At 37.8% G+C, this 24,679-nt stretch overlaps 1 protein-coding gene across 4 annotated transcripts in view; it reads left to right on the top strand.

Moving 5' to 3' along the window:
* ANO10 (anoctamin 10) overlaps positions 1–24,679 on the top strand; it is a 215,876-nt gene that overhangs the window by 9,689 nt on the left and 181,508 nt on the right. For 3 of the 4 annotated variants that reach the window (XM_032861382.1, XM_032861381.1, XM_032861383.1), the window contains exons 3-6: positions 1,627–1,824; positions 3,233–3,367; positions 21,536–21,655; positions 24,069–24,638. In XM_032861382.1, the coding sequence (XP_032717273.1) occupies positions 1,627–1,824; positions 3,233–3,367; positions 21,536–21,655; positions 24,069–24,638 (1,023 nt within the window). The remainder of the gene's footprint in view (positions 1–1,626; positions 1,825–3,232; positions 3,368–21,535; positions 21,656–24,068; positions 24,639–24,679) is intronic. The other variant, XM_032861384.1, reaches the window with a different exon arrangement.

The following is a 24,679-nucleotide window of genomic DNA, read 5'->3' as shown; positions in this document are numbered from 1 at the left end:
GGGGAGGGCATCTTTCTACCCTGCTGGGAAATATGAAAAGAACATTCCAAAAACATATTCTGATCTTTCAGGTAAAAGTAGTGGATTTAACACTCATGTTTATTTTTACTCTCTTTCAAACATGACAATAAAAGGATTTTTTAAAAAAGAGATAAGTCCAGTTTGACAAAGAAAAAGGGAAAGAATATAGCAGCATCACCATTTTGGAAGCTAGAAAACAGGTGGATGAGTGGTAAATAGCTTCTCAGACTTGAAAAAAGTCAAAGTTGAAGGTGGCAGGGGTATAAATTGAGGTCAGTTTAGTTTAACACCACAGAATACTCCTAAAGACTTAGGTATTAGTGACTTTAGGGGCTTGCAGAGGTGGAATTAAGTAGTACCAAGAAAAAGAAAAAAGAATTGACTGAGATTCATGTAAGAAATAGATCCCCAGATCCCTTCTGTATTCTGCCATTACAGCAGAAGACTGAATGCAAGATGCTTGGATTTTGATGTGGGGGCTTTATGCACAGTTGAAAACAGAGATTCTCTACTGAAAATAGGATAATAACTGAGTATTATTCCCCCTATCCTCCATCCCACCAATCTCATATCTACTTTAGTTTCTAAAATGTTAGCAGCTACATTCAAATCATTTAGGAAGCAGGTTGAATAATCTTTCTTGGGGAGTCTGATCGAAGACAAAATAACCATAGGTGCCGAAATCAGAGAGTTGACCATGGAAAACAACCTGGCTATATGTATTCAAGGTTATCTTTAATGAGTTCCATCTAAGCCTTCAGAACTTAAGTACAGCCTCCTAGAACCCCATTCCTAAATATGCACATATAATAAAAGATCACCAAACGTCTGAGGAAAATCCCTAACATGAAAGAGAAAGCTAAAACTAAACAAAAAGATAAAAACAGCAAACTTTGCCAAAGAAGAAAACCAGAGAAAATTTAAAACTCAGCTCTCAGTTACGAGAAGCTAGGACAGACCTAGAGTTGGATACTCTTGATAGATCAAGAGATCAGGAGTTGGATACTGTAAAATACTCATTTAGGAAAAAAGCTCATATATAAAGTAGAAGTATAAAAGCAAAATTTAAAACTCAGTAAACGGATTAGAAAATAATTTTGATTAAAGCTCCCAGAAAGTAGAGTAAAAGGGACAGAATTGGGAACTTTGACAGAGAAAAAGAAAAAGTACCTAGTCTAGGAGGTACACATCTGAATAAAAGGAGTTCTAGAAAGTGAATAGAGAAAAAGGAGAAGAAATCATCAAAGGGAAACTTAAGGTTGATCCCATGCTTTTTCAGATGGGAAGGGCCCACCTGGTGCCCTGCACTGTAGATGAAAATGGCTTACCATTGGAATGTTCTAGAACCTTGGGAATGGAGAAGATACTACAAACTTTAAGAAAGACAGTAAGTCACACATAAGGGATCAGACTTGTGAGCAGAAATACAGGAAGCTAGAAGGCATTTTCCGAAGGAAATCAACTTACTTGTAATTCTTATTTATTTGGAAGATAGATTTGAATTATTAATACATTTGTCTTATATCAAACTAGAAATAATACTTATTTAGAATGTTTTCATTTTTGAAACTTTTCTAAGATTGTGCTTATCTTTTGTTTTTGAAGGTGCCCAGCTCCTATTTAGACCACTATTAAATAAATACGAGAAAGAAACACTAGAAAATCAGAACTTATATCTTGTTGGTGCCTCTAAGATTACATTGTTACTGGGTGCAGAAGCAATAGGTTTGGTAAAAGAGTGTAATGATAACACTATGAGAGCCTTTACATATGGAACACGACATAACTTCAAAGATTTTGATGGTAAGTCCCAATATTGTTTCTATCAGAATCAATTTATTTCAAAAATAAGTTACTGATGAGTAGATCAGGGGTCAGCAAACATTTTCAGTAAAGGACCTAATTGTAAATATTTTAGGCTGTGCAGGCCATATACTTTCTGACTGTTATTTGACACTGCCCTTGGAAAGCAAAAGCAGCCAGACCATAAGAAATGAATGGGTAAAACTGTTCCACTAAAATTTGCTTATAAAATATGGTCCATGGGCCTTACTTAGTTATTTAGTGAGTAAAGGATAATGGTAAAATTCACCTCATTTAGGAGGATTCACTTGCCAAAAAAATACTGTTTTCTTTTTTTTTTTTTTAAAGATTTTATTTATTTATTTGAGAGAGAGAGCACAAGTGGGGGTGAGAGGGTCAGAGGGAGAGAGAAGCAGACTCTTCCCTGAGCAGGGAGTGTGATGCACGACTGGATCCCAGGACCCTGAGATCATGACCTGAGCCAAAGGCAGGAATTTAACTGAGTGAGCCACCCAGGTGCCCCCCAAATACTATTTTCTTATCAGACTATCTTCTCCCTCATTTATGGGTGGGATGTTAACTCCAGAAGGGACAGGCCTAGGCTTGTGAGTTTGAGGAAGGAGAATTTGTCATACAGCCAAACCTTAGGTCATCCGTAGTTAGAATTAAAGAGCATATAGCTTTCTGCTCATTGGTATTAGTTGAGAGCAAGCAAGTAGCTGCCATTTGGATGTTTATACTATATTATATAAGAACTAGTACTGTAGGCCCTCCCACTGGATGCCTGAAATAGCAGGTAGTACTGGACCCTATATGTGCTGTTTTCCTATATGCACATCCCTGTGATAAAGCTTAAATTGTAAACTAGGCACAATAAGAGATTAACAACAACAATAATAAAGTAGAACAATGATAACAATCTACTGTAATAAAAATTCTGCAAATGTGGTCTCTCTCTCTCTCTCCCTCAAAGTGCCTTATTTTACTGTATGTACCCTTCTTGTGATGATGGGCTGATGAGATGAGGTGAGGTGAATGACCTAGGCCTTGGAACATAGTGTTAGGCTACCACTGAACTTCTGATGATAGGTGAGAGGGAGGGGATCAGCCACTTCTGGACTGTGATTCATGGGGTAACTAACACGCTAGAAAGAAAAACTGCAGAATAAGGGGGTACCATTGTACAATGATTGAAGAGTTGTATTATGTGAAGGCAAAACATTATTTTTATTCTTAAAGAATATCTAAGGTGCTTTATGTTCTGCTTAATTTAGCAGTTTTATACTTTGCTAACTCCTTTTGTTGTTTGTTTATATCATCATTTCTGTAATCCCAAGTTATATGAATATTATTAATTTTATTTTGGCTATTAATGAGAAAATAACTGGAAATTTTTGCTTTCATTTAGATGACAATAATGACTTCCTTACAATGGCAGAATGTCAATTCATTATCAAACATGAGCTTGAAAATCTTAGAGCCAGAGAAGAAAAGATGATCCCTGGTTACCCCCAGGCAAAGTTGTATCCAGGAAAATCATTATGTAAGTCATTGTATCAACCAGCTTCATGAATACACATTCTAATGCAATTATCTTTTCTTAGTAGACATGAATAACAAGTTAGAAAAGCTCTATTTTTTTCTCTTACTGAAAAATGCATAGAACTTTACAATAACTTATTCCTGTGTGAACATAGCTTTTGCTACTGGAGCTTCATTATATTGTACCTTTAGATCAATATATTTGTTTTGTATGGTTCGCTATTTATTAATTGCCTTCTCACAGCATTCAGTTAGCTTAAAATTAGGTGTGAATACATACATATATTACTCATGTTAAGTTTAGCAAAGTTTACTTTATGTCCAGACACTCTAGGGAGTCTGGGGAGGAATGAGAACAGGAGCCATCACCTTTTCCTGGAGCCCTCCTTCCATCTGTTCTCATCTCAGTCAGTGAGAACTTGGGAGCAAGGCTTAGGAAGAATCACAAAGTGACATAATACCTGAATACAGATCAGCAGTTTGCAATTTTGTGATTTTGTGTTACTCCATTTGAGTGAGAATACTAGTTTGCAGATGGAAGTGCTCACTACAGTGTGTAATTTCAAGTTTGCCTCAAACCACTCCCATACCAGATGGTGGCAAGGCCTCAGAGCATTTTTGCTGTGAAAATGCACTTTAAACATGTAAGTCACTGTGTTCTCTAGGCAGCATAATACTATCTTCCAGTCTTTACCCACTCCCCCGGCCCCAAGCCCTGGGAGGACAGATGCCCAAGAACCAGTCCATTTCAGATTTTCTCAGTTGTCCCCAAATATATAGAGTTGGTTTGATCAAACCGAGATCCAATCACAGATCACCCACTTTGTATGGTGGTATATCTCTAAATTAACTCCCTTTCTCTTAGTGTGATAAAGTATACATAACATAAAATTTAAAGATTGAAGATTAAAAATCTTAAGAGATTTTCAATGATATTAAATATATTCATAATATTGTACAACTATCATCACCATCCCTCTTCAGAGCTCATTTCATCTTGTAAAACCAGAAGTCTGTATCCATTAAACAATCCGTCTCCCTCCCTTCTTCCTCTGACTCTGGCATAATCAACCACCTTTCTATTTTCTGTCCATGGTTTTGACTACTCTATCTCAAATAAGTGGAATTATACAGTATTTCTCTCTTTGTGACTGGTTTATTTCACTTAGCATTATGTTCATTGGGTTCATCTATGCTGTGGCATATGTTGGAATTTCCTTCCTTTTTAAGGCTAAATAATATCCCATTGTATGTATATATCACATTTTGCTTGTTTACTCATCCATTGTGGACACTTGGGTTGTCTCCACCTTTTGTCTATTTTGAATTATGCTTTTATGAACATGGTCTACAAATATCCTTCCAAGACCCTGCTTTTAATTATTTTGGGTGTATACCCAGAAGTGGAAGTGTTGGGTCATATGGTATTTCTATATTTAATTTTTTTAAAGATTTTATTTATTTGAGAGAGAGAGCATGAGTGGGGGACAGAGGGAGAGGGAGAAGCAGACTCCCCACTGAGCAGAGAGCCTGACATGGGACTTGATCCCAGGACCCTGAGATCATGACCTGAGCTGAAGGCAGACACTTAACCAACTGAGCCATCCAAGTGCACCTATTTTTAATTTTTTGAAGAACCTCTATACTGTTTTCCACAGTGGTTGTGACATTTTGCATTCCCACTGACAGTGCAAAGGGTTCCAGTCTCTCTACATCCTGGCCAACTCTTGTTATTTTCTGATATTTTGGAAGTAGTCATTCCAATAGGGGTGAGATGATGTCTCATTGTAGTTTGATTTTCATTTCCCTGATGATGAGTGATGTGGAGCGTCCTTTCATGTGCTTATTGGCCATTCGTATATCTTCTTCGGAGAAATGCCTTTTCAAGTCATTTGCCCATTTTTGAATCAGGTTGTTTTTGTTGTTGTTGAGTTTTAGACAGTCTCTATATATTCTGGATATTAATCCCTTATCAGATATATGATTGGCACATATTTTTACCTATTTCATGGATTGCCTTTTTACTTTGTTGATACTGTCTTTTGATGCATAAAATTTTAAAATTTTCATGAAGTCCAACTTAACCTATTTTTTCTTTTTGCCTGTACCTTTGGTGTCATATCTAAGAAATTATTGCCAATGTCATGCAATCAAATCCAATGTCATGAAGCTTTTCCTCTGTATTTTCTTCTAGGAGTTTTATAGTTTTGGGTTTTATATTTAGGTCTTTAATCCATTTTGAGTTAACTTTTCTCTATGGTGTTAGGTAAGGGTTCAATTTATTTTCTATTTTTATTTATTTATTTATTTTTAAGGATTCAGTTTCATTCTTTTGCGTGTGGATATCCAGTTTTCCCGGTACCATTTGTTGGAAAGACCACCCTTTCCCCATTGAATGGCCTTGGTACCCTTGTCACAAATCATTTGACCATGTATGTGAGGGTTTGTTTCTGGCCTCTGTTTTATATTGGTCTATATGTCTGTATGCCAGTACCGCATTATATTGGTTCCTGTGGTCATTTTTTTTTTTTAAGATTTTAGTTATTTATTTGAAAGAGAGAGAGAGAGAGAATTTGCATAAGCCAGGAGAAGGGCCAAGGGGGAGAGGGGAAGAGGGAGAGAACCTCAGGCAGACTCCATGCTGAGAGTGGAGTGCTACATGGTGCTTGATCTCAAGACCCTGAGCCAAGCCCAAACCAAGAGCCAGCTTCTTAATCAAGTGAGCCACTCAGCATCCCAGCTTTATGGTAAGTTTTTTTTTTTTTTTTAAGATTTTATTTATTTATTTGACAGAGAGAGATCACAAGTAGGCAGAGAGCTAGGTAGAGAGAGAGGGGGAAGCAGGCTCCCTGCTGAGCGGAGAGTCTGATGTGGGGCTCGATCCCAGGACCTTGGGATCATGACCTGAGCCAAAGGCAGAGGCTTTAACTCACTGAGCCACCCAGGTGCCCCTATGGTAAGTTTTAAATTCAGGAATTTTTTTCTTCCTTTTCAAGATTGTTTTGACACCCATGATTGTTTTGAAGTCCCATGAAATTCCATATGAATTTTATGATGGGTTTTTCTATTTTTGCAGAAAGCTTGATTGGGATTTTGATAGAGATTGCATTGAATTTATAGATACTTTGGTAGTATTGACAATTCAACAATATTAAGTCCCATGAACATGGGATGTGTTTCCATTTATTTACGTCGTATTTCGTTTAGCATTGTTTTGTAGTTTTTCATTGTGTGCATCTTTTGTCTTCAGTTAATTTCTTATTAACTAAATTCTAAAACTAAAATAACTAATTCTTATTAGTTATTTTATTCTTTACGATGCTATTATAAATGGGATTGCCATAATTCCTTTTCAGATAGTTCATTCTGTAATTACCTTTTCAGATAGTTCATTGTTAATGTATAGAAATGCAGCTTGTTCTATTTATTCATTTTGTATCCTGCTATTTTTCTGAATTCATCTATTAGCCATGACAATGTTTTTACAGAAAAGTTGGGGTTTTTCTACATAAAATACAATATCGCTCATCAACACATAATTTTACTTCTTCCTTTCTAATTTGGATGCATTTTTTTCTTCTCTAATTGTTTTGGCTAGAACTTCCAATTCTATTTGAATGGAAGTGGTGAAAGTGGGCTTCTTTATCATATTCCTGATCTAAAGGAAAAACTTTTAGTCTTTCACCATTCAGTATGATGTTTGCTGTGGGCTTTTCCCAGATGGATTTTGTTATGTTGAGGTAGTTTCCTTCTGTTCCTAGTTTGTTGAGCATAAAAGTGGTGACTCATATTAAATGCTTTTTCTGCATCAGTTGAGTTGATCATGTGGTCCCCCCCCCACCCCTTTCTGTTAACATGGTGTATCACAGTAGGCTTTTACTGGAATTATCCTTGCATTCCAGGAATAAATTCCACTTGCTTGCTGTCTCATCTTTCTACTGTGTGGCTAAAGTGAGTTTGCTAGTATTTTGTTGAGTATTTTTGCATCATTGTTTATAAGGGATGGTGGTCTGTAGTTTTCTTGTGGTATTGTTGTCTGGCTTTGTATCAGGGTAATGCTGGCCTCAGAGAATGAGTTAATAGCACTCCTCATTGGGGCGCCTGAGTGGCTTAGATGGTTAAACAGTTGCCTTCAGCTCAGGTCATGATCCTAGGGTCCTGGGATCAAGCCCCTCCTGGGGCTCACTGCTCAGTGGAGAGCCTGCTTCACCCTGTCCCTCTGCTGCTCCGCCTGCTTGTGTGCTCTGGCTCGTTCTCTCTCTGTCAAATAAATAAATAAAATCTCTTAAAATATAAAAAACAACAACAACAAAAAAGTGTTCCTCATCAACTTTGGGGGAAAGTTTGAAAAGGATTGGTATTGGTTCTTTAAGTATTTGGTAAAATTCACCAGCAAAGTTGTCAGGTCCAGGGTTTTTCTTTGTCAGGAGATTTTTCGGGGTCCTTACTAATTCAGTCTCCTTACTAATTATCAGATTTTCTATTTCTTCTGACCTCTGATAGTTTTTCATGGTAGCTTTTGTACTTATAGGAATTTGTCCATTTCCTGTGGGTTACCTAGTTTGTTGTTAGATAGTTGTTACTAGCACTCTCTTACAATCCTTTTTATTTCTGCAGAATTGGTAGTAATGTCCTCATTTCTACTTCTGATCTTAGTAATTAGTAAGTTAAGTCATCTCTCGTTTTTTCTTAGTTCATCTAGCAAAGTATTTGTCAATTTTGTTGATCTTTTCCAAAAACCACCTTTGATGCCTTTAGTCTTTTCTATTGTCTTTCTTTCCTCTATTTTGTTTATCTCTGCTCTAATCTTTATTATTTCATTCCTTCTCCTGGCTATGGGTTTAGTTTGTTCTCCTTTATCTAGTTTCTTAATTAAATTAGTTTGTTCATTTGAGGTCCTTAGCCACAAATTTCCTCCTTTTTTCTGTGTTTCCTAAGTTTTGTTGTGTTTTTGTTTTCATTCATCTCTAAATATTTTCTAATTTCCTGTGTGATGTCTTCTTTGAGCCATTAGTTGTTGTTTAAAAATGTAGTTTTTTAATTTCCACACATTTGTGAATTCTTCAGCTTTCCTTCTGTTACTGATTTCTAACTTTATCCCGTTGTGGTCTGAGGATACTTTTTACGATAGGTATTTGTAAATCTGTTGAGACTTAATTTGCGGCCTAACACATGACTGATCTATCCTGGAAAGTGTCCCATGTGCACTTGAGAAGAATGTGTTTTTGGTCATTTATTGTCTAATTTACATGTGAACTGGATTTTGTGGATTCCCCTGTCTCTGAGTTATGCTGTCGGTATTTGCCATGGATGCTTTTGTTTGTTCTCTTGTTGATATGTATGGCTTGCAGGAGGTGTCAAGAAATCCGAATGTAGGTACTGATTCTTATTTGTCTACATTCCTAGTTATCTGCATATGTCTTGATATTGATTATATTGTAGCAGTTTTTTTGGACATATATTTTTTCAATGTGTGTATTAAAGATTACCATGATTGCAGAAGAATTTTTTTCAGTAAACTTTTATGAGTTATTGGTTGTATTTACTTTCTTCTTGTCTTTAGGTAAGCCAGTTATGTGTATGTGGACTCTTAAATATTCTCTGAAATATATTTAAGGTTTTATGTAATTTTCTTAGGCTTGTCTACCATTTTCCTGGCTATGTTTTCAGTATTTCCTGTTAGCTTTAATTATGACTTTGCATCTGTAGGAGTTCTATGTGTGTCTTAAATCAGTTTTCTGAGCTCTCACCTTCAGCTCTTATAGCTCTTCTTTGGGTTTTAATTTCAGGGAGATGGCTTACTTTCATTTCTTTAATTTCATAGGCTTTCATTGCTCAATGCTGTAATTTCCTGCTTTGTTTCTTCTCTGCCTTTGTTTCTGGTTTCCTTTTCCCTGTAATATTTCTGCATAGTTCTATGCCAGTTACTTGTGGTTATTACTTACTTTCTAGAGAGCTTGTTCTTCCAGACCACTATCTTTTCCAGCAGATGCAGTTCAGGGATCTACCATGAATCCTTTTTGTCCACATCTGGGCAGTGGGGCAGTCCTCACTCCTCAATGTCCAGGAGAACCCTGCCCTCTCCTCCTTGACCCCATTGTGCAGAGGCGTGGATGCTCTTAGCGTAGCCTGGGCTGACTTTTAAAGCCTTGTCTCTTGGTTTGTGATTTGGGTTTATAAATGTTTTTCTAGTTTCATCAAAGATAGGTGTTTCCCTTATCTGTCTTGTTTCCTTTGTTGTTTTTAACTTTTATCATGAGCAAGAACAGGGCAGAGGTGTCTTTCTGCCACTCTTTGTTACCAGGAGTTCCACATTCTGTATTCAGGCAGTATTTTGGTGCCTTTCCAGAATTTTAAATCTTTCTTAATCTCTTAGTGGAAATAAGACACAGCTGGGTACAAAACAGGCTGAGGCACCGTCTTGGTTGTTAATGTCAGCCTCCCATTTCTTCCTGTTTATCCACATTCAGATTCTTATGTGGAAGTCCCTGCTTCCTTCTGCTAGCTTCTGCACAGGTACATCCTCTTTCTGTGGCTGGGACAGAGACTGTGTGTGCATTCCCACCACATGGGTCTCTGGAGCAGCAGTTTTCCAAATGCTCCCAGCTGCTTCAGAAAGAAGTTTTCAGCTGAATGAAAACCTTGAAAGGAATATACGTAAATGGATTTTTCTTGGGTGTATAGGTGCCCTGTCTGGTGTTCTAAAGCTGTAATAGAAATAATTTTCTTACTGGCAGGATGGGGGTTTTATAAACAAGGATCTCCTCTCTCTCTTTCTTTCTTTCTTTTTGGTAATATATATAAAGATAATAAAATCATCTCATCATGGTCATTTGAAAATTTTTTATACATCTGAGGTAAGAATCATATTTCCGTGGTCAAGGCTGGATTTTCAAAATCTGCATTATTGTTTTCCTTTATATATTTGAAAAATGTGATCCCTAAAATGCTGTGTTTTATCATAATATTTGGTTGAAGAAGAAATGAGATATATATATGGGCTATGGATAATTATAAAGTGTGAACTGTTTTCAGAGTGCAAATATTAGAGCTAATAAAACTCAGAGTAACCTAAAATCTTAGATTTCCATGAAGTTAGTCCATAGCAATAAGTAGAAAAGCTTTTTTTCTTTTTAAGATTTTATTTGTGAAGGAGAGAGAGGGACAACATGAGAGGCAGAGGGAGAAGCAGGCTCCCTACTGAGCAGAGATATCCCCCCAACCCTCACCCTCCCCTCCTGCGCAACAGGGCTCAATCCCAGACCCCAAGATCATGACCTGAGCTGCAGGCAAACGCTTAACAGCCACTCAGGTGCCCCCTCCCCACCTTTTTTGGCCTTTCAGTTTCACGGGAGACACTCCCTGGGTGTCTTCTTTCCCACAGCTTAATTGGGAGCAGAGATTGTAACCTGCTCATTGTGATCCCATCAGCACTGTGAGAGCTAGCCAGGCCTTTCATGAGAAATTCTCCCTGCTATTGCAGGTTTAATTTGATTTTACATGCGATGATTGTGATTTTGTTTGCTACAACGTTCTGTTTAAATAGCTTGCATTAAGTAGATGGCAACTGTTGTTGGGGTGAATGTGACCTTCAGCCAATTAGGAGGTCCTGGGTGCTTGCAGTCAGGCTCTCCCTTGTCTCACAGCGAGCAATGTGGACGGACGTCTAAAAGTGTGTCTCTACATGTGTCTTTGTCGCATTCATCTTGGTTTTCTCTGTGAGCTGAGATCACTCAAAGACTCTGCCTTCTCCTATTGGTTCCCAATAGTTAATAGTCACGCAAAGTAACACAATGAAAGATTTTCTTTAGAAAAAGGAGTTAAGGGAGCTGGGAATTTCTTATGTATTAACTGTATCTTAAGGGATGCTATTTAGGTTAAAGCTCTGTCTCAAAATGTCTGTCAGAAGATTATCATGTTTTGATTGATGGGAGATGGCACAGCTCATCTTTAGTTTTATATTGTCATTCTTTTTGGACATTATAGTAACTATTTCTGAATATCTTCTGTTTATACATAGAGTGGTCAGATATAATCTGTCTTATAATATTATTAATAGACCTTATAAGAGTAATAAAGTTTCAAGTAAATATCATGTAGCAGGCATGTATATAAGATTAAACTATTAATACATATATATATATCTATATTTCTCTTTCTCTTTATAAATACATCTATCACTGGGTGCATCACCATACACACACAGACACACACACACACACACACACACAAATGCACACATACATGTACTGTGTTTTGGTGCATATATGCACTTTTTCTATTAAGCAGGATTAAAACAATACAGGAATATAAATGTATTTTGAGAACACAGGTTATTTCTGAGAAGCAGTTTTTTCCTTATTGAGACATGAGTGGTGTGTTCACACCTGACTGTTCGAGTGCAGTGAGACCTGGGAGAGGGTGCTGGGGCATGGCAGCAGCTACGCCTCTTGTGGGTGCTCTGTGCGCTCATCATCCCTCTTCTGGATTGGAGGCAGCATGACCTGCACAGAGACGCTGTAAGGAGACATGAGAGAGACTTTGTTGTTGCTTTTGAAGTAAACATGTGTTAATTAGCCAAAGACAGAAGCAACTGTGTTAGTATTATTATTGTGTTATTTAATTTCGAGGTCTGACTATAAACTAGGTTAGTTATCAGTTCCCTTCAGTTCGATTTTGCTTTGTTTAGCTAATCAATAAATGGTTGTAATAGTAAGAACCCTAGTATTTGACAACAGAACATTAGCAGTCTTTTTTTTATTTTTAAAGATTTTATTTATTTATTTATTTGACAGAGAGAGACATAGCAAGAGAGGGAACACAAGCAGGGGGAGTGGGAGAGGGAGAAGCAGGCCTCCCGCCAAGCAGGGAGCCCAGTGCGGGGCTCAGTCCCAGGACCCTGGAATCATGACCTGAGCTGAAGGCAAACGCTTAAGGGCTGAGCCACCCAGGCACCCCATTCAGCATTCTTAAAGGAAGGAATCTTGGTGTAGGTTGTTTAGTTTTATTTTTTTTAATGGAAATATAGTTGACATACAATATTTATTAATTTTAAGTATATGGTATAGTGACTAGACATTTATTTGCTTTATAAAATGATCACCATCGTAAGTCTAGTTATAATCTGTCACCATATGAAGTTGTTACAATGTTATTGGCTATAATCCCTGTGCTGTACTTTATATCTCCATGACTTTCTAATTATAACTGAGAGTTTATACCTCTTAACTCCCTTTACCTATTTCTCCTATCCCTTGATCCCCTTCCCTTCTGTCAACCACCAGTTTGGTCTCTGATTTATAAGTCTGTTTGATTTTGTTCATCTGTTTTGCTTTTTTTTTTTTTTTTAAAGAGAAAGCATGAGGCCAGGGGGAGGAGTGGGAGCGGCAGAGAGAAAGAGAGAGAATCTTAAGCAGGCTCCACACCCAGTGTAGAGCCCAACACCATGGCTTTGTCTCACTGCCCCGAGATCATGACCTGAGCTGAAATTGAGAGTCAGACACCTAACTAAGTGGGCCATCTGGGTGTCCCTGTTTTGCTTTTTAGACTCCACAGATAAGTGAAATCATCTGGTATTTGTCTTTCTCTGTTTGACATTTTTCACTTAGCATAATACCCTCTTGGTCCATCCATGTCGTTGCAAATGGCAAGATTTCATTCTTTTTATGGCTGAGTAATATTCCACTGTATGTGTGTTTATATACTACATCTTCTTTATCCATTCATCTGTCCATAGGCATTAGGTTTATTCCATATCTTGGCTATTGTAAATAACGCTGCAATGGACATAGAAGTGCAGATTATCTTTTTGAATTAGTGTTTTCATTTTCTTCAGGTATTTACCCAGAAATGGAATTGTTGAATGTTATGAAATTCCTATTTTAGCTTTTTGAGGAAACTCCATACAGTTTTCCATAGCTGCACCAATTTAAATTCCCACCAGCAGTCCTTAAGAGTTCCTTTTTCTCCATATTCTTGCCAGCACTTACTATTTTTTGTCTTTTTGATACCAGCTGCTCTGACACAATGACACATCATTGTCATTTTGATTTGAATTTCCCTAGTGATTAGTGATATAGACTATAGACATAGTCTATTGAAATTTTTATTATTTTTGATGCAATTGTAAATGGAATTGTTTTCTTAATTTTTTTTCATGATATTTTGCTATTAGTGTATAAAAACACAACAGATTTCTATGTATTAATTTTATCTCATTCATCTTAACTGAATCCATTTAATCTAATAGTTTTGGTGGATTCTTTAGGATTCTTTAGGTTTTTCTATGTATAATATGCTATCTGCCAATAGTGACAATTTAACTTCCCCTTTACCAATTTGAATGCCTTTTATTCCTTTTTGCTGTCTGATTGTTGCAATTAGAACTTCTAATATTATGTTGAATAAAAGTGGTGAAAGTGGATATCCTTGTCTTGTTCCTAACCTTGAGTTTGATGTTATTTGTGTTTTATGTTACATGTGGCCTTTATTATGTTGATATGTACTACACCCATTTTGTTGAGAGTTTTTAAAGATCATAAATGGATGTAGAATTCGTCAAATACTTTTTCTGCATCTATTGAGGTGATCATATGATTTTTATCCTTCATTTTATGAATGTTGTATATCACATTGACTGATTTGAGGATATTGAACCATCCTTTCATCCCTGGAATAAATTCCACTTGATTATCATATATGATCCTTTTAATGTATTATTGAATTTGGTTTGCTTATATTTTGTTGAGGATTTTTACCTATAATTTTCATCAGTGATACTGGCCTGTAATTTCTTTTTTTGTAGAATCTTTGTCTGGTTTTAGTATCAGGGTAAATTCAGGCCTCATTGAATGAATTTAGAAGTGTTCCTTTCTCTTGAAATTTTTAGAATAGTTTGAGAAAGATAGGTATTAAATCTTCTTTAAATGTTTGGTAGAGGGGCACCTGGATGACTCAGTCAGTTTAGTGTCCTATTCTGGATTTCAACTCAAGTCATGATCTCAGGGTTGTGAGACTGGGCCCCATGTTGAGCTCTGTGCTCAGCATGGAGTCTGCTTGAGATCCTTCCTCTCCTTCTGCTCTCCACACCCCCCCCCCGCCCTGCTCACACTCTCTAAATAAACAAACAAACAAACAAACAAAAGCTTTAAAAAAAATAAATGTTTGGTAGAATTCACCTGTGAGGGTGTTTGGTTCTGGTCTTTTCTTTGTTGGATGTTTTTTGATTACTGATTCAGTTTCATTGCCAGTAAGCAGTCTGTTCAGATTTTCTCTTTCTTCCTATTTCAGTCTTCCCTGAAAATTGAGGGTTTCCAGGAATTTATCAGTTTCTTCTAGACTGTCCAGTTTGTTGGCGTGTAACTGTTGGTAGTAGTCTCTTATAATCCTTTGTGGTTTTGTCAGTTGTAACTTCTCTTTCATTTCTAATTGTATTTATTTGGTTTCTGTACTCTCCCTCCCTCCTTCCTTCCTTTCTTTCTTCTTCTTCTTCCCCATGTCCTCCCCACTTCCCTCTCCCCCTCCTTCCTCTTCCCCCTCCTCCCCCTTCTCATCCCCTCCTCCTTCCCTCCTCCTCCTCTTCCTTCCTCCTCCTCTTCTTCTTCTTCTTCTTGTTTATCATTTTGTTTATCCTTTGAAGAACCAGCTACTAGTTTCATTGATCTTTTCCATTATTTTTGAGGTCTCTATTTCATGTATTTCCACTTTGATCTTTATTATTTCTTTCCTTTTATTAACTTTGGGCTTTGTTCTTTCTCCAGTTTATCTAGATGTAAGGTTAGATTGTTTATTTGAGATTTTTTCTGGTTTCTTGAGGTAGGCCTCTACTACTATAAACTTCCTTTAAGCTGCTTTTGTTGAGTCTCATTGATTTTGGGACATTGTGTTTCCATTTTCATTGGTCTCAAGGGGTTTTTTTGTGTTGTTGTTTTTTTTTTAATTTTCTCATTGATCCATTGACCATTGGTTGTTTATTAGTGTATTGTTTAGCCTCTGTGTATATAGATATATTTTCATTTTTTCCTTGTAGTTGATTTATTGTCTCATACCATTGTCATAAAAGATGCTTGATATGATTTCAGTCTTCTTTAATTTATTGAAACTTATTTTGTTCCCTAATATGTGATTTATCCTGTTGAATGGACTTCAAAAGAATATGTGCTCTGCTGGTTTGGGATGAAATTTTTTGTATGTATCTGTTAAATCCATCAGGTGTAATGTGTCACTTAAGGTCACTGTTTTTTTTAATTGATTTTCTGCCTGGATGATCTATCCATTTGTGTAAGTGGGGTATTAAAGTCCCCTACTATTATTGTATTATTGTTAGTTTCTCCCTTTTTGGCGGTTAATATTTGCTTTATATACTTAAGTGCTTCTTAGTGCACTTAAGTGTACTAAGGTGTAATAGGTATTTACAATTGTTATATCCTCTTCTTGGATTGATTTTTTTATTATTATGTAGGGCCCTTTTTGTTATACACTCTTTGTTTTATAGTCCATTTTGTCTGACATAAGTATTGCTACTCTAGCTTTCTTTTCATTTCATTTTCATGGAATATCTTTTTCATTCCTCACTTTTAGTCTGTGCAAGTCTTTAGATCTGAAATGAGTCTCTTTTAGATAGCATATAGATAAGTCTCATTTATTTACCCATTCAGTCACCCTATATCATTTGGGTACACTTGGCAGACTTTGTCCATTTATATTTACTTATTGATAGGTATGTACTTATTGCCATTTTGTTAATTGTTTTTGTAGTTCTTCTGTGTTTCTTCTTCTCTTGCTTATTCCCTTGTGATTTCCTGGTTTTCTTTAGTGTTATGTTTGAATTCCTTTCTTTTTATTCTTTGTGTATCTATTATAGGTTTTTTTGTTTGTGATTACCATGAGGTTCACATATAATACCCTATGTATATAGCAGTATGTTTCAAGTTGATGGTTGCTTAGGTTTGAACACAGTCTAAGAACACTACATTTTTATTCTCCCCCTCCTTGTTTTATGTTTTTGTTATCATATTTCACATCTTTTTATTTTGTGTATCCCTTAACTAACTGTTGTAAATATTGTTGACTTACTACTTTGGTCCTTAACCTTCATACTAGCTTTATAAATAGTTGATCTACCACCTTTACTTTATATGTTCACTGTTACAGCTATATTTTTTCTTTCAAAATTTTCTTCTAGTTATGGCCTTTTCTTTTCTACTTAAAGAAGTTCCTTTAACATTTCCTGTAAAGCAGGTTTAGTGGTGATGAACTCTTTTGTCTGGAAAACTCTTTATTTGTACTACAATTCTGAATGATAACCTTGCTGTGTAGATAACCTTGTTTCTCTTTGTGGATTTTTCCCTTTCAACACTTTGAATATATTGTGCCACTCCTTTCTGACCTGCAAAGTCTGCTGAAAAATTAGCTGATAATATTATGGGTGTTCTCAGGTATGTAACTAGTTGCTTATTTCCTGTTGTTTTTTTATATTTTCTCATTAATTTTTGACATTTTCGCTATTTTTGTATCTTGGTATGAACTTCTTTGGGTTCATCTTTTTTGGGGCTGTCTTTCCTTTTTTGGATCTGGATGTCTGTTTTCTTGCCCAGGGCTCTCTTTCGTTTTTGGACCTGGATGTCTCTTCCTTGTCTTTTTTAGCTATAACTTCTTTAAAGAAGTTTTCTGCTCCTTTCTCTTTATCTTCTCATTCTGGGACCTGTAAAATGCAAATGTTAGTAGCCTTGATGTTGTCCTGAAGGTCTCTTAAACTATACTCAGTTGTTTTTTTTAAAAGATGTTATTTATTTATTTGATGGGGGGTGGGGCAGGGAAAGAGAGGGAGAAGCAGCCTTCCTGCTGAGCAGAGAGTCCGACGTGGGGCTTGATCCCAGGACCTTGGAATCATGACCTGAGCCGAAGGCAGATGCTTAACTGACTGAGCCACCCAGGTGCCCCAACTATCCTCGGTTTTAAAAATTCTTTTTTCTTTTTGCCATTCAGTTAAGGTCATTTCCATTACCCTGTTTTCCAGATTGCTGATCCATTCTTCTGCATCCTCTAATCTGCTGCTGATTCCCTCTAGTATATTTTTCAACTTAGTCATTATATTGTTTGGCTCCGATTGGTTCTTGTTTTATATTATTTATCTCTTTCTTGAAGTTTTTGCTGTGTTCATCAGTTCTTCACCTGAGTTTGGTGAGCATCTTCATGACCATTACTTGGAAGTCTTTTTCAGGGAGATTGCTTATCTCTTTTTCATTTAATTCTTTTTCTGAGGTTTTATCTTATTCTTTCATTTGGAACATATTCCTCTGTCTTCTCATCTTGCCTCTTTGTGTTCGTGTGTGTTCGTGTGTTTTAAGTAGATCAGCAACATCTGGTCTTAAAGGAGTGGCCTTCTGTAGAAGGTGTACTATGGGGCCTAGAAGTGCAGTCCCTTGCTGGTCACCCGAATCAGGAGGTCCAAGGCTGTCCTTTGTGTGTTCCCTCCTGTTTTGGGTGAGCCACAACTGTTGTGGCCTAATAGTAGATGGGAGGCCCTTTAGGGGAGCACCAGTTAAGGTGGAGGTGGCCTGGTGGGTGTGGTGGGGTGGGAACTACTTTGGGTGGGGGGTGCCTTCCAGAGTGCGGAGAGTTGAGCAGGGCAGGTCTGCAGGGGAATACCAGGGTGGGGCTAGCAGTGCTAGCTAGGTAGATGGAGAATGTCAGAAGTCTTTCTCACCAGTACTAGGCCAGCTAGGTAGGGTGAGAAAAATGGCATCTGCCAGCGCTTCCATTCCTGGAGAATGTTCCTGCAGTTCCCTGAACCTCTGGCACATGTCCTAAAGTTAGTCAGTGAATCTGCTTCATATATGGCCCGGGTACTTTCAAACTGCTGCCTTGACACTGGGTCTTAGAGCGAATATGTGGATGGGTCTTTTAAGAGTGGAATCTTGGTTTCCTGTAGCCCTCTTGCTCTCTTGGGATTAAGCCCTGCTGATTTTTAAAACCAGACATTTTGGGGCCCATCTTCTTGGTGCAGGTTCCTGTGGCAAGGTTACCTCCATATGGGGCTTGAACCCTTCACAGGGAGGACCTCCCTGCATGTGCTATCCCTCCCACTTGTGGGCTGCCATGATGTGGATTTGGGTCCTGATTAGACCACTTCTCTGCCCCTCCTGTGCTTCTTAGTGTGACTTTTTCTTTCTGTGAAAGAGCTGTTCTGTTACTCTTCAGGTCATTCTCAGACAGAGTTGTTCTATATGTAGTTGTAGTCTTGGTGTGTCTGGGGAGAGATGAGCTCCAGTCTGCCATCTCCATCCTCCTGGGAAACCGTTGTTTCTGTCTTTAAATAGACCTACACAGCATCTTACCTTTGAAGGTAAGGGTCATTTTAATTACATTCATCGCTAACAAGAGAAAGTTAAAGGATTAAAAGACAAACCTCTATTTTTAGAAGCTGAAATTGGAACCACGCTTTTGGCATTGGTGGTGAAGAGAAGCCTGGTAATTTAGGACTTGAGGCTTTATATTCTGAGTCTTTCAGTTCACGGTCCTTTTTTTAGAAGTAGCTGGTTTTTATGCCTGCCGAGAAAGTCATCTATAGTAGAATGCAGTCAGTTTTTTAAAAAGAACTTAGAAATAGTAAAATAATTTAGATGTTGTCAGTTCAAAGTTGAATAACTTGACACAGTAATTGAAAAGGATAGTGATGGAAGAAAGAGTAAAGTACAGCTGTGCATCTTCAAATAAGAGAGAAGAATCCGAACAGTTGTGGATGACCGACTTTCACTCATGTGAGTGAAAGAAAAACTCACTGAAATACTTCAAAATAAAAACATTAAAAAATAGACTTGACAGCATCAGTGGCTAATATAACAAACCATGTATCTTTTCCTGCTAATTAATGAGTGTGTTTTTTTTAGTCATTAAGGATTTCATCACATCCCTTGCTTTTCAAGACTTTTTAAAAAAAAGATTTATTTATTTTTAGAGAGAGAGCATGAGAGGAGGGGTAGGGGCAGAGGGCGAGGAAGAGGGAGAATCTCCAGCAGACTCTCTCCTGAGCTTGGAGCCCAACCTGGGGTTCGATATTATGACCCTGAGATCACAACCCGAGCCAAAACCGAGTCTGATGTTCAACTGACTGAGCCACCCAGGTGCCCCTTTAAGACTTTTTTATAACTTCTGTGTGAGATATAATTGTAAGACTCATCGATTAAGAAGTTTTCTTTCAGACCCAGGCTTTTTCCTATTGTTGGTATCACATATCTCCTGTTTAGGATTCTTTGTTCATTTCTAAGAAGTTAACTTTATTTTTATTTTTATTATTTTTATGTTTTAGAGCTGGAGGGGACAGGGTTAGAAGGAGTGGGAGAGAGGGAAACTGAAACAGGCTCCACACCCAGGTGTGGAGTATGATCCGGGCTAGATCTCACAACACTGAGATCATGACCTGAACTGAAATCTAGAGTTAGACGCTTAATTGACTGAGACACCCAGGCGCCCCTGCTTTACTTTTAAATTACTCTGAAGATTTTCTGATAGGGCCATCTGTCGAAAATAGCATCTTTCTTTGTTATATATAGTATTTCTACAGGGAAAACTCAAAACATACTTTGCTTCGATGTTGCAGATGTTCATTTTCATCCTCCTTGAAGGGCCTGTTGCTTGATATGCTCATCACTTGTCTTTGGTGACAAGGTAGATAGGAGATAAGAGAGGCAGCTCTTGGAAGAGGTGAGCTGATAAGCCTTGAAGAGCTCAAAGCTTATCAGTGGATGAAAACAGCAAAGCATCTTTTCTTTATGCAAATTCCATCTTATAAGCAACTGTACTCTTGAGTTAGAGGCTCTATTAGAAACTTGTGTAGAAAGTAGTTCATCTCCCCACATATGGCACTAGGCACAGCATCGGAGCTCTCCATGTCTGCTGATCACATCCTGATCACATCTGAAGACCCACACACCTGAGTTACTCTAAATAATTTATGGATGAGAGAATGTCCTGTTTTCACATATTACCAGGGGATATTGTCTTTGGGTAAATTCATTTGTCTCTTTCAAGTATATGTACAGGAGTGATAAAATCGTACTAGTCAGCTGACTGCTGAAAGTATGATTTTATTTGGTTTTGTTATTTGCTGTTTGTAAATGTAAGCCTTTGTTATCAGATTAGAAAAGATGAAAATGATTCTGCAAATATTCAGTATCATCAAGGATAAAAGGAACTGAACACTGTCTTCTTACCTTCACTGTGGTGGGAGGACAGATTGGTAAAGTCTTTCTAGGGGCAGTTTTATAATTGCTGTTCAAATTTAAAATAAATATGCTCTTGGACCTAGCAATTCTATTTCTACTTCTAACTCTACTTCTAATTCTACTGCTAAGTATGTCTGAGGAAATAGTGGGCAGGTGGGAAAAGATATGTGTATAAGAATTTTAACATTTGTTTATTTATTAAGATTTATTTATTAGACAGAGCAAGCGTATTTGTGGAGTGGGGAGGGGCAAAGGGAGAGAATCTCCAGCAGACTCCTGGCTGAGCATGGAGCCTGATGTGGGTCTGGATCCCACGACCATGATACCGTAACCTGAGCAGAAACCAAGAGTGGCATGCTTAACTGACTGAGCCCCCTAGGTACCCTGAATTTTAACATTTATAATGGCAAAAAAGCGGGGGGCAGGGAACAAGTATTTTTCAACAGAGGATTAAATTTTAGCACTTCATACAAGGGAATATTATGATACTGTTAAAAAGGACATTTCATGTTTCTAGGCAATGGCATTGAAAAACATTTGTTATACACTACTACATGAGAAAAAATTACAGAACAATGTGTATAGAATGATCCTACTTTTATTTTTATAGTATATATTTATGGATGTATGTTTTGAAGTTTGGTCTTACACAAAATTGTTGTTTACACTGGTTATTTTTTGTGGGAGGATCTCTCCAATTCTAATTTGTGCATTTCAGTATGGTTTATAATTTTACATAAAGTTGTATTGCTTTCATAGTTAAAATAGTCAAGATATTTACACTGTGAAGAACAAAAGAATATACACCTTCAGAATAGGCAGTATACCACTGCTCCTTGTACAACACCCCTTCCTTACAGGGCTGACTCTCTAGCATTTGAAGAAGTATATCACGAGTGATCTCAAAGCCATTTTATCTAGTCTGGCCCATTTTCCGTCTGCAGTGAGAAGATTGCTCACCTCTGGCATCGTGATTCAGGTGTTCCCACTGCATGATAATGAAGCACTGAAGAAGCTTGAGGACAGCTGGTACACGCGGTTTACTTTCAAGTATCAGCCACTAGGTATGTGTCAATACCTGTTCTCGTAGGGAAGAGGAAGGACTACCAACCAGATGTCATGATTCAACAGTGGCATGTTTCTTAGCATATTGGTTAGATGTTTAATGCTCTGCTGGGCAAGGCTCTGTGGGCAAAAATTGGGGTCAGATAAGATGGTGTCACTGGTAGGGAGGAACCTCTCTACCCTATTACATGACCTATTTAGTAATTTATTTTATTTCTAATAGCATTTCAGATGGGCTGAATGGCAAGCTCTCTTTAAATTTCACCAACAACACAGGCTATTCAGTGTGGCCTTCATGAGTACATGTCCGAGTTGGAGTAGAACAGATTTTATGAGAATTTCATTTGACTATGAATATCTTGTATTGGAAAATTTCTGTTTCTTTAGAGCTAATCATTTGAGCAGACCAAGCTGTGCTCATTTTTAGGGGCAGACTAACAGGCCTAGCTTGTAAGTATCTTGGTGTATATTACTGAATCTATACATTTTCTCTGAATTTAGTTATAAGAGTGTCCATTAGTTTATTTGGTATGTGTTAGCATTACTGCATGCAAACTGACTTCAGAATAAATGTTCAGGTTTTTTGGCTTACTTATGTTTTATTTATTTATTTTTTATTTAAACATTTTTTTAAAGATTTTATTTATATATCTGACAGATAGAGATCGCAAGTAGGCAGAGAAAGAGGGAAGCAGGCTCCCTGCTGAGCAGAGAGCCCAATGTGGGGCTCGATCCCAGGACCCTGGGATCACGACCCGAGCCAAAGGCAGAGGCTTAACCCACTGAGCCATCCAGGCACCCCATGGCTTACTTATGTTTTTTAAGCATAAGTTTATTAAGCTATTAGATTTTGTTATAAGCATTGCTATCCATATTTCAAGGGCATTTCTCTTTTGATTTTGTTCAAAGGAATCCCTCTAAAATAATTTTATTTCCAATTTCCATTCCTGAAAACAGATACTATAATACTGTCACAGTAAATAAAAATCTGTTTTTAAGATGAAAATTTGAAATTGCATTTTGAATTTTTTCTTGAATTCTTTGAAAGGAAATGTTCATTTTTTATAGTTCTAGGTAATACACTAGTTGTTTTGTGTTACACTAATTGACATTTGTGTGGCATCTAGATGTAGTAAATTTAAGTATTGCCTCTAGGACTTGTAGGTGATAGTATCCAGTAACTGCTTAGAAAGTGAGGGGAAAAGTGAGTTGAGGGTGGAGGCTGAGCATGGTTGTGGTGGAGGGCGTGAGACTTTGGGGAGTGCTGGGACTGGGGATAGCAGGTGGGGCACAGGCAAATCTTGACCTTCCCCTTAAGATCAAAAGAGGGAGGTCATGTGATTTTGGAGACCAGGACCATGAGCACCTTTTTTTGTAGTTGTTGTTTTTCTTTTTCATTTTTCGGATATCCTTTAACCTGATTCAGATTTGAAGTGACCTGATCATACCAACTATTTTATCATGTTCATGGGTTAGTTGGAAGAATAAGGATAGGGGGAAATAGCTTATCCCAGTTTACTCTGACCTGTCTGCATAGACTGATCTGACACATTATCCTAAAGTTTTAACTGCATGAAACGAACCAAGAAATAGTAACCCCATTATTGTACCTCCCCAGCCCTTGCATCACACCCTGGTCCCAGTGCAGGATGCTTTTACAGCCCAGGCACTCCCCCAGGTAGATGCAGCTGGCAAAGGATGGAGTGTTCGAGAGACCCCTTTTGAGTTAGCTCATGTTGTGTTTACAGAGTATTTAATGGTGAAGTCGCTTGTCCCTTCTTTTGCCCAGTTCTTATATGAAGGTATAGATAAATGTGTCCCGTGGCTGTTCTAGAAGTTAATGTATAGAATATTGTTTTATACTTTTGAATAGCTTTTCTTCAGTGTATTGAATCATTTGCCATGGCACATTGATGAAAATTTATATTTTTGGACAGTGGGAGGAGATACTGTGGATGGAGTCTTCTTTGAAAAGAACATCTATAGATATGATATTAAAGTGAGAGAAAGGTAGAGAACACAAACCCCCAAATTAAAATGGCTCATTGGCTATGACTGTGTTTAGGCTAGGATCATGGATATTTGAGACAAGCCCCAAGCTAAATTTTTCTTTGGGAAGAGGGCATTCATCAGATAAGGAAGTAAAGAGGAAACAGATCCTGGGTGCCTTTCAGAGCATCCCCAGCAGCTATGGCCTGGGCTCTAAGCTGGGGCAAGTATTGGGCTGGATCTCCAGGCAAGTGGGGTCTTGGTAATGCATGGAAGAAGATTTACCATTGTACACTGATTGGGAAATGAGAGTATTAAATGATCCTTCACTTAACTACAAAAATAAGTAAGTTTACTTGAAATGGTGAAAGTCTTTGGTAGTCTGTACTTACAGTCTTTTTTTTTCCCCCCCTTTCATTGTAGACCGTATTCGTGGCTACTTTGGGGAAACAATCGCTCTTTACTTTGGATTTTTGGAATATTTCACTGTTGCCTTAATCCCTATGGCGGTCATTGGGTTACCTTACTATTTATTTGTGTGGGAAGATTATGATAAGTATGTGATCTTCGCCTCCTTCAACCTGATCTGGTCCACAGTGATCCTGGAAGTGTGGAAGCGTGGCTGTGCCAGTATGACCTACAGGTGGGGGACACTTGTCATGAAGAGACAGTTTGAGGAGCCCCGGCCGGGATTCCATGGGGTCCTGGGTATCAATCCTGTCACTGGTAGGGAGGAACCTCTCTACCCCAGCTACAAGAGGCAGTTGCGCATTTACCTGGTCTCTCTGCCCTTTGTGTGCCTCTGTCTCTATTTCTCCCTGTATGTCATGATGATTTACTTTGACATGGAGGCCTGGGCCTTGAGTCTACACGAGAGCAGTGGATCAGAGTGGACCAGTGTCCTGTTGTATGTGCCCAGCATCATCTATGCCATTGTGATTGAGATCATGAACCGCCTCTATCGATACGCTGCTGAGTTTCTAACTTCATGGGGTAAGACGTGATGCTTGCATTTATGTCTTATTTGCCTATAG

Source organism: Lontra canadensis, unplaced genomic scaffold, assembly GCF_010015895.1.
Source record: "Lontra canadensis isolate GAN:19392208 unplaced genomic scaffold, GSC_riverotter_1.0 scaffold20, whole genome shotgun sequence".
NCBI classification, from domain to species: domain Eukaryota; kingdom Metazoa; phylum Chordata; class Mammalia; order Carnivora; family Mustelidae; genus Lontra; species Lontra canadensis.
The sequence above is the reverse complement of the archived record's forward strand: the minus strand, read 5'-3'. Positions and strand labels throughout refer to the sequence as shown.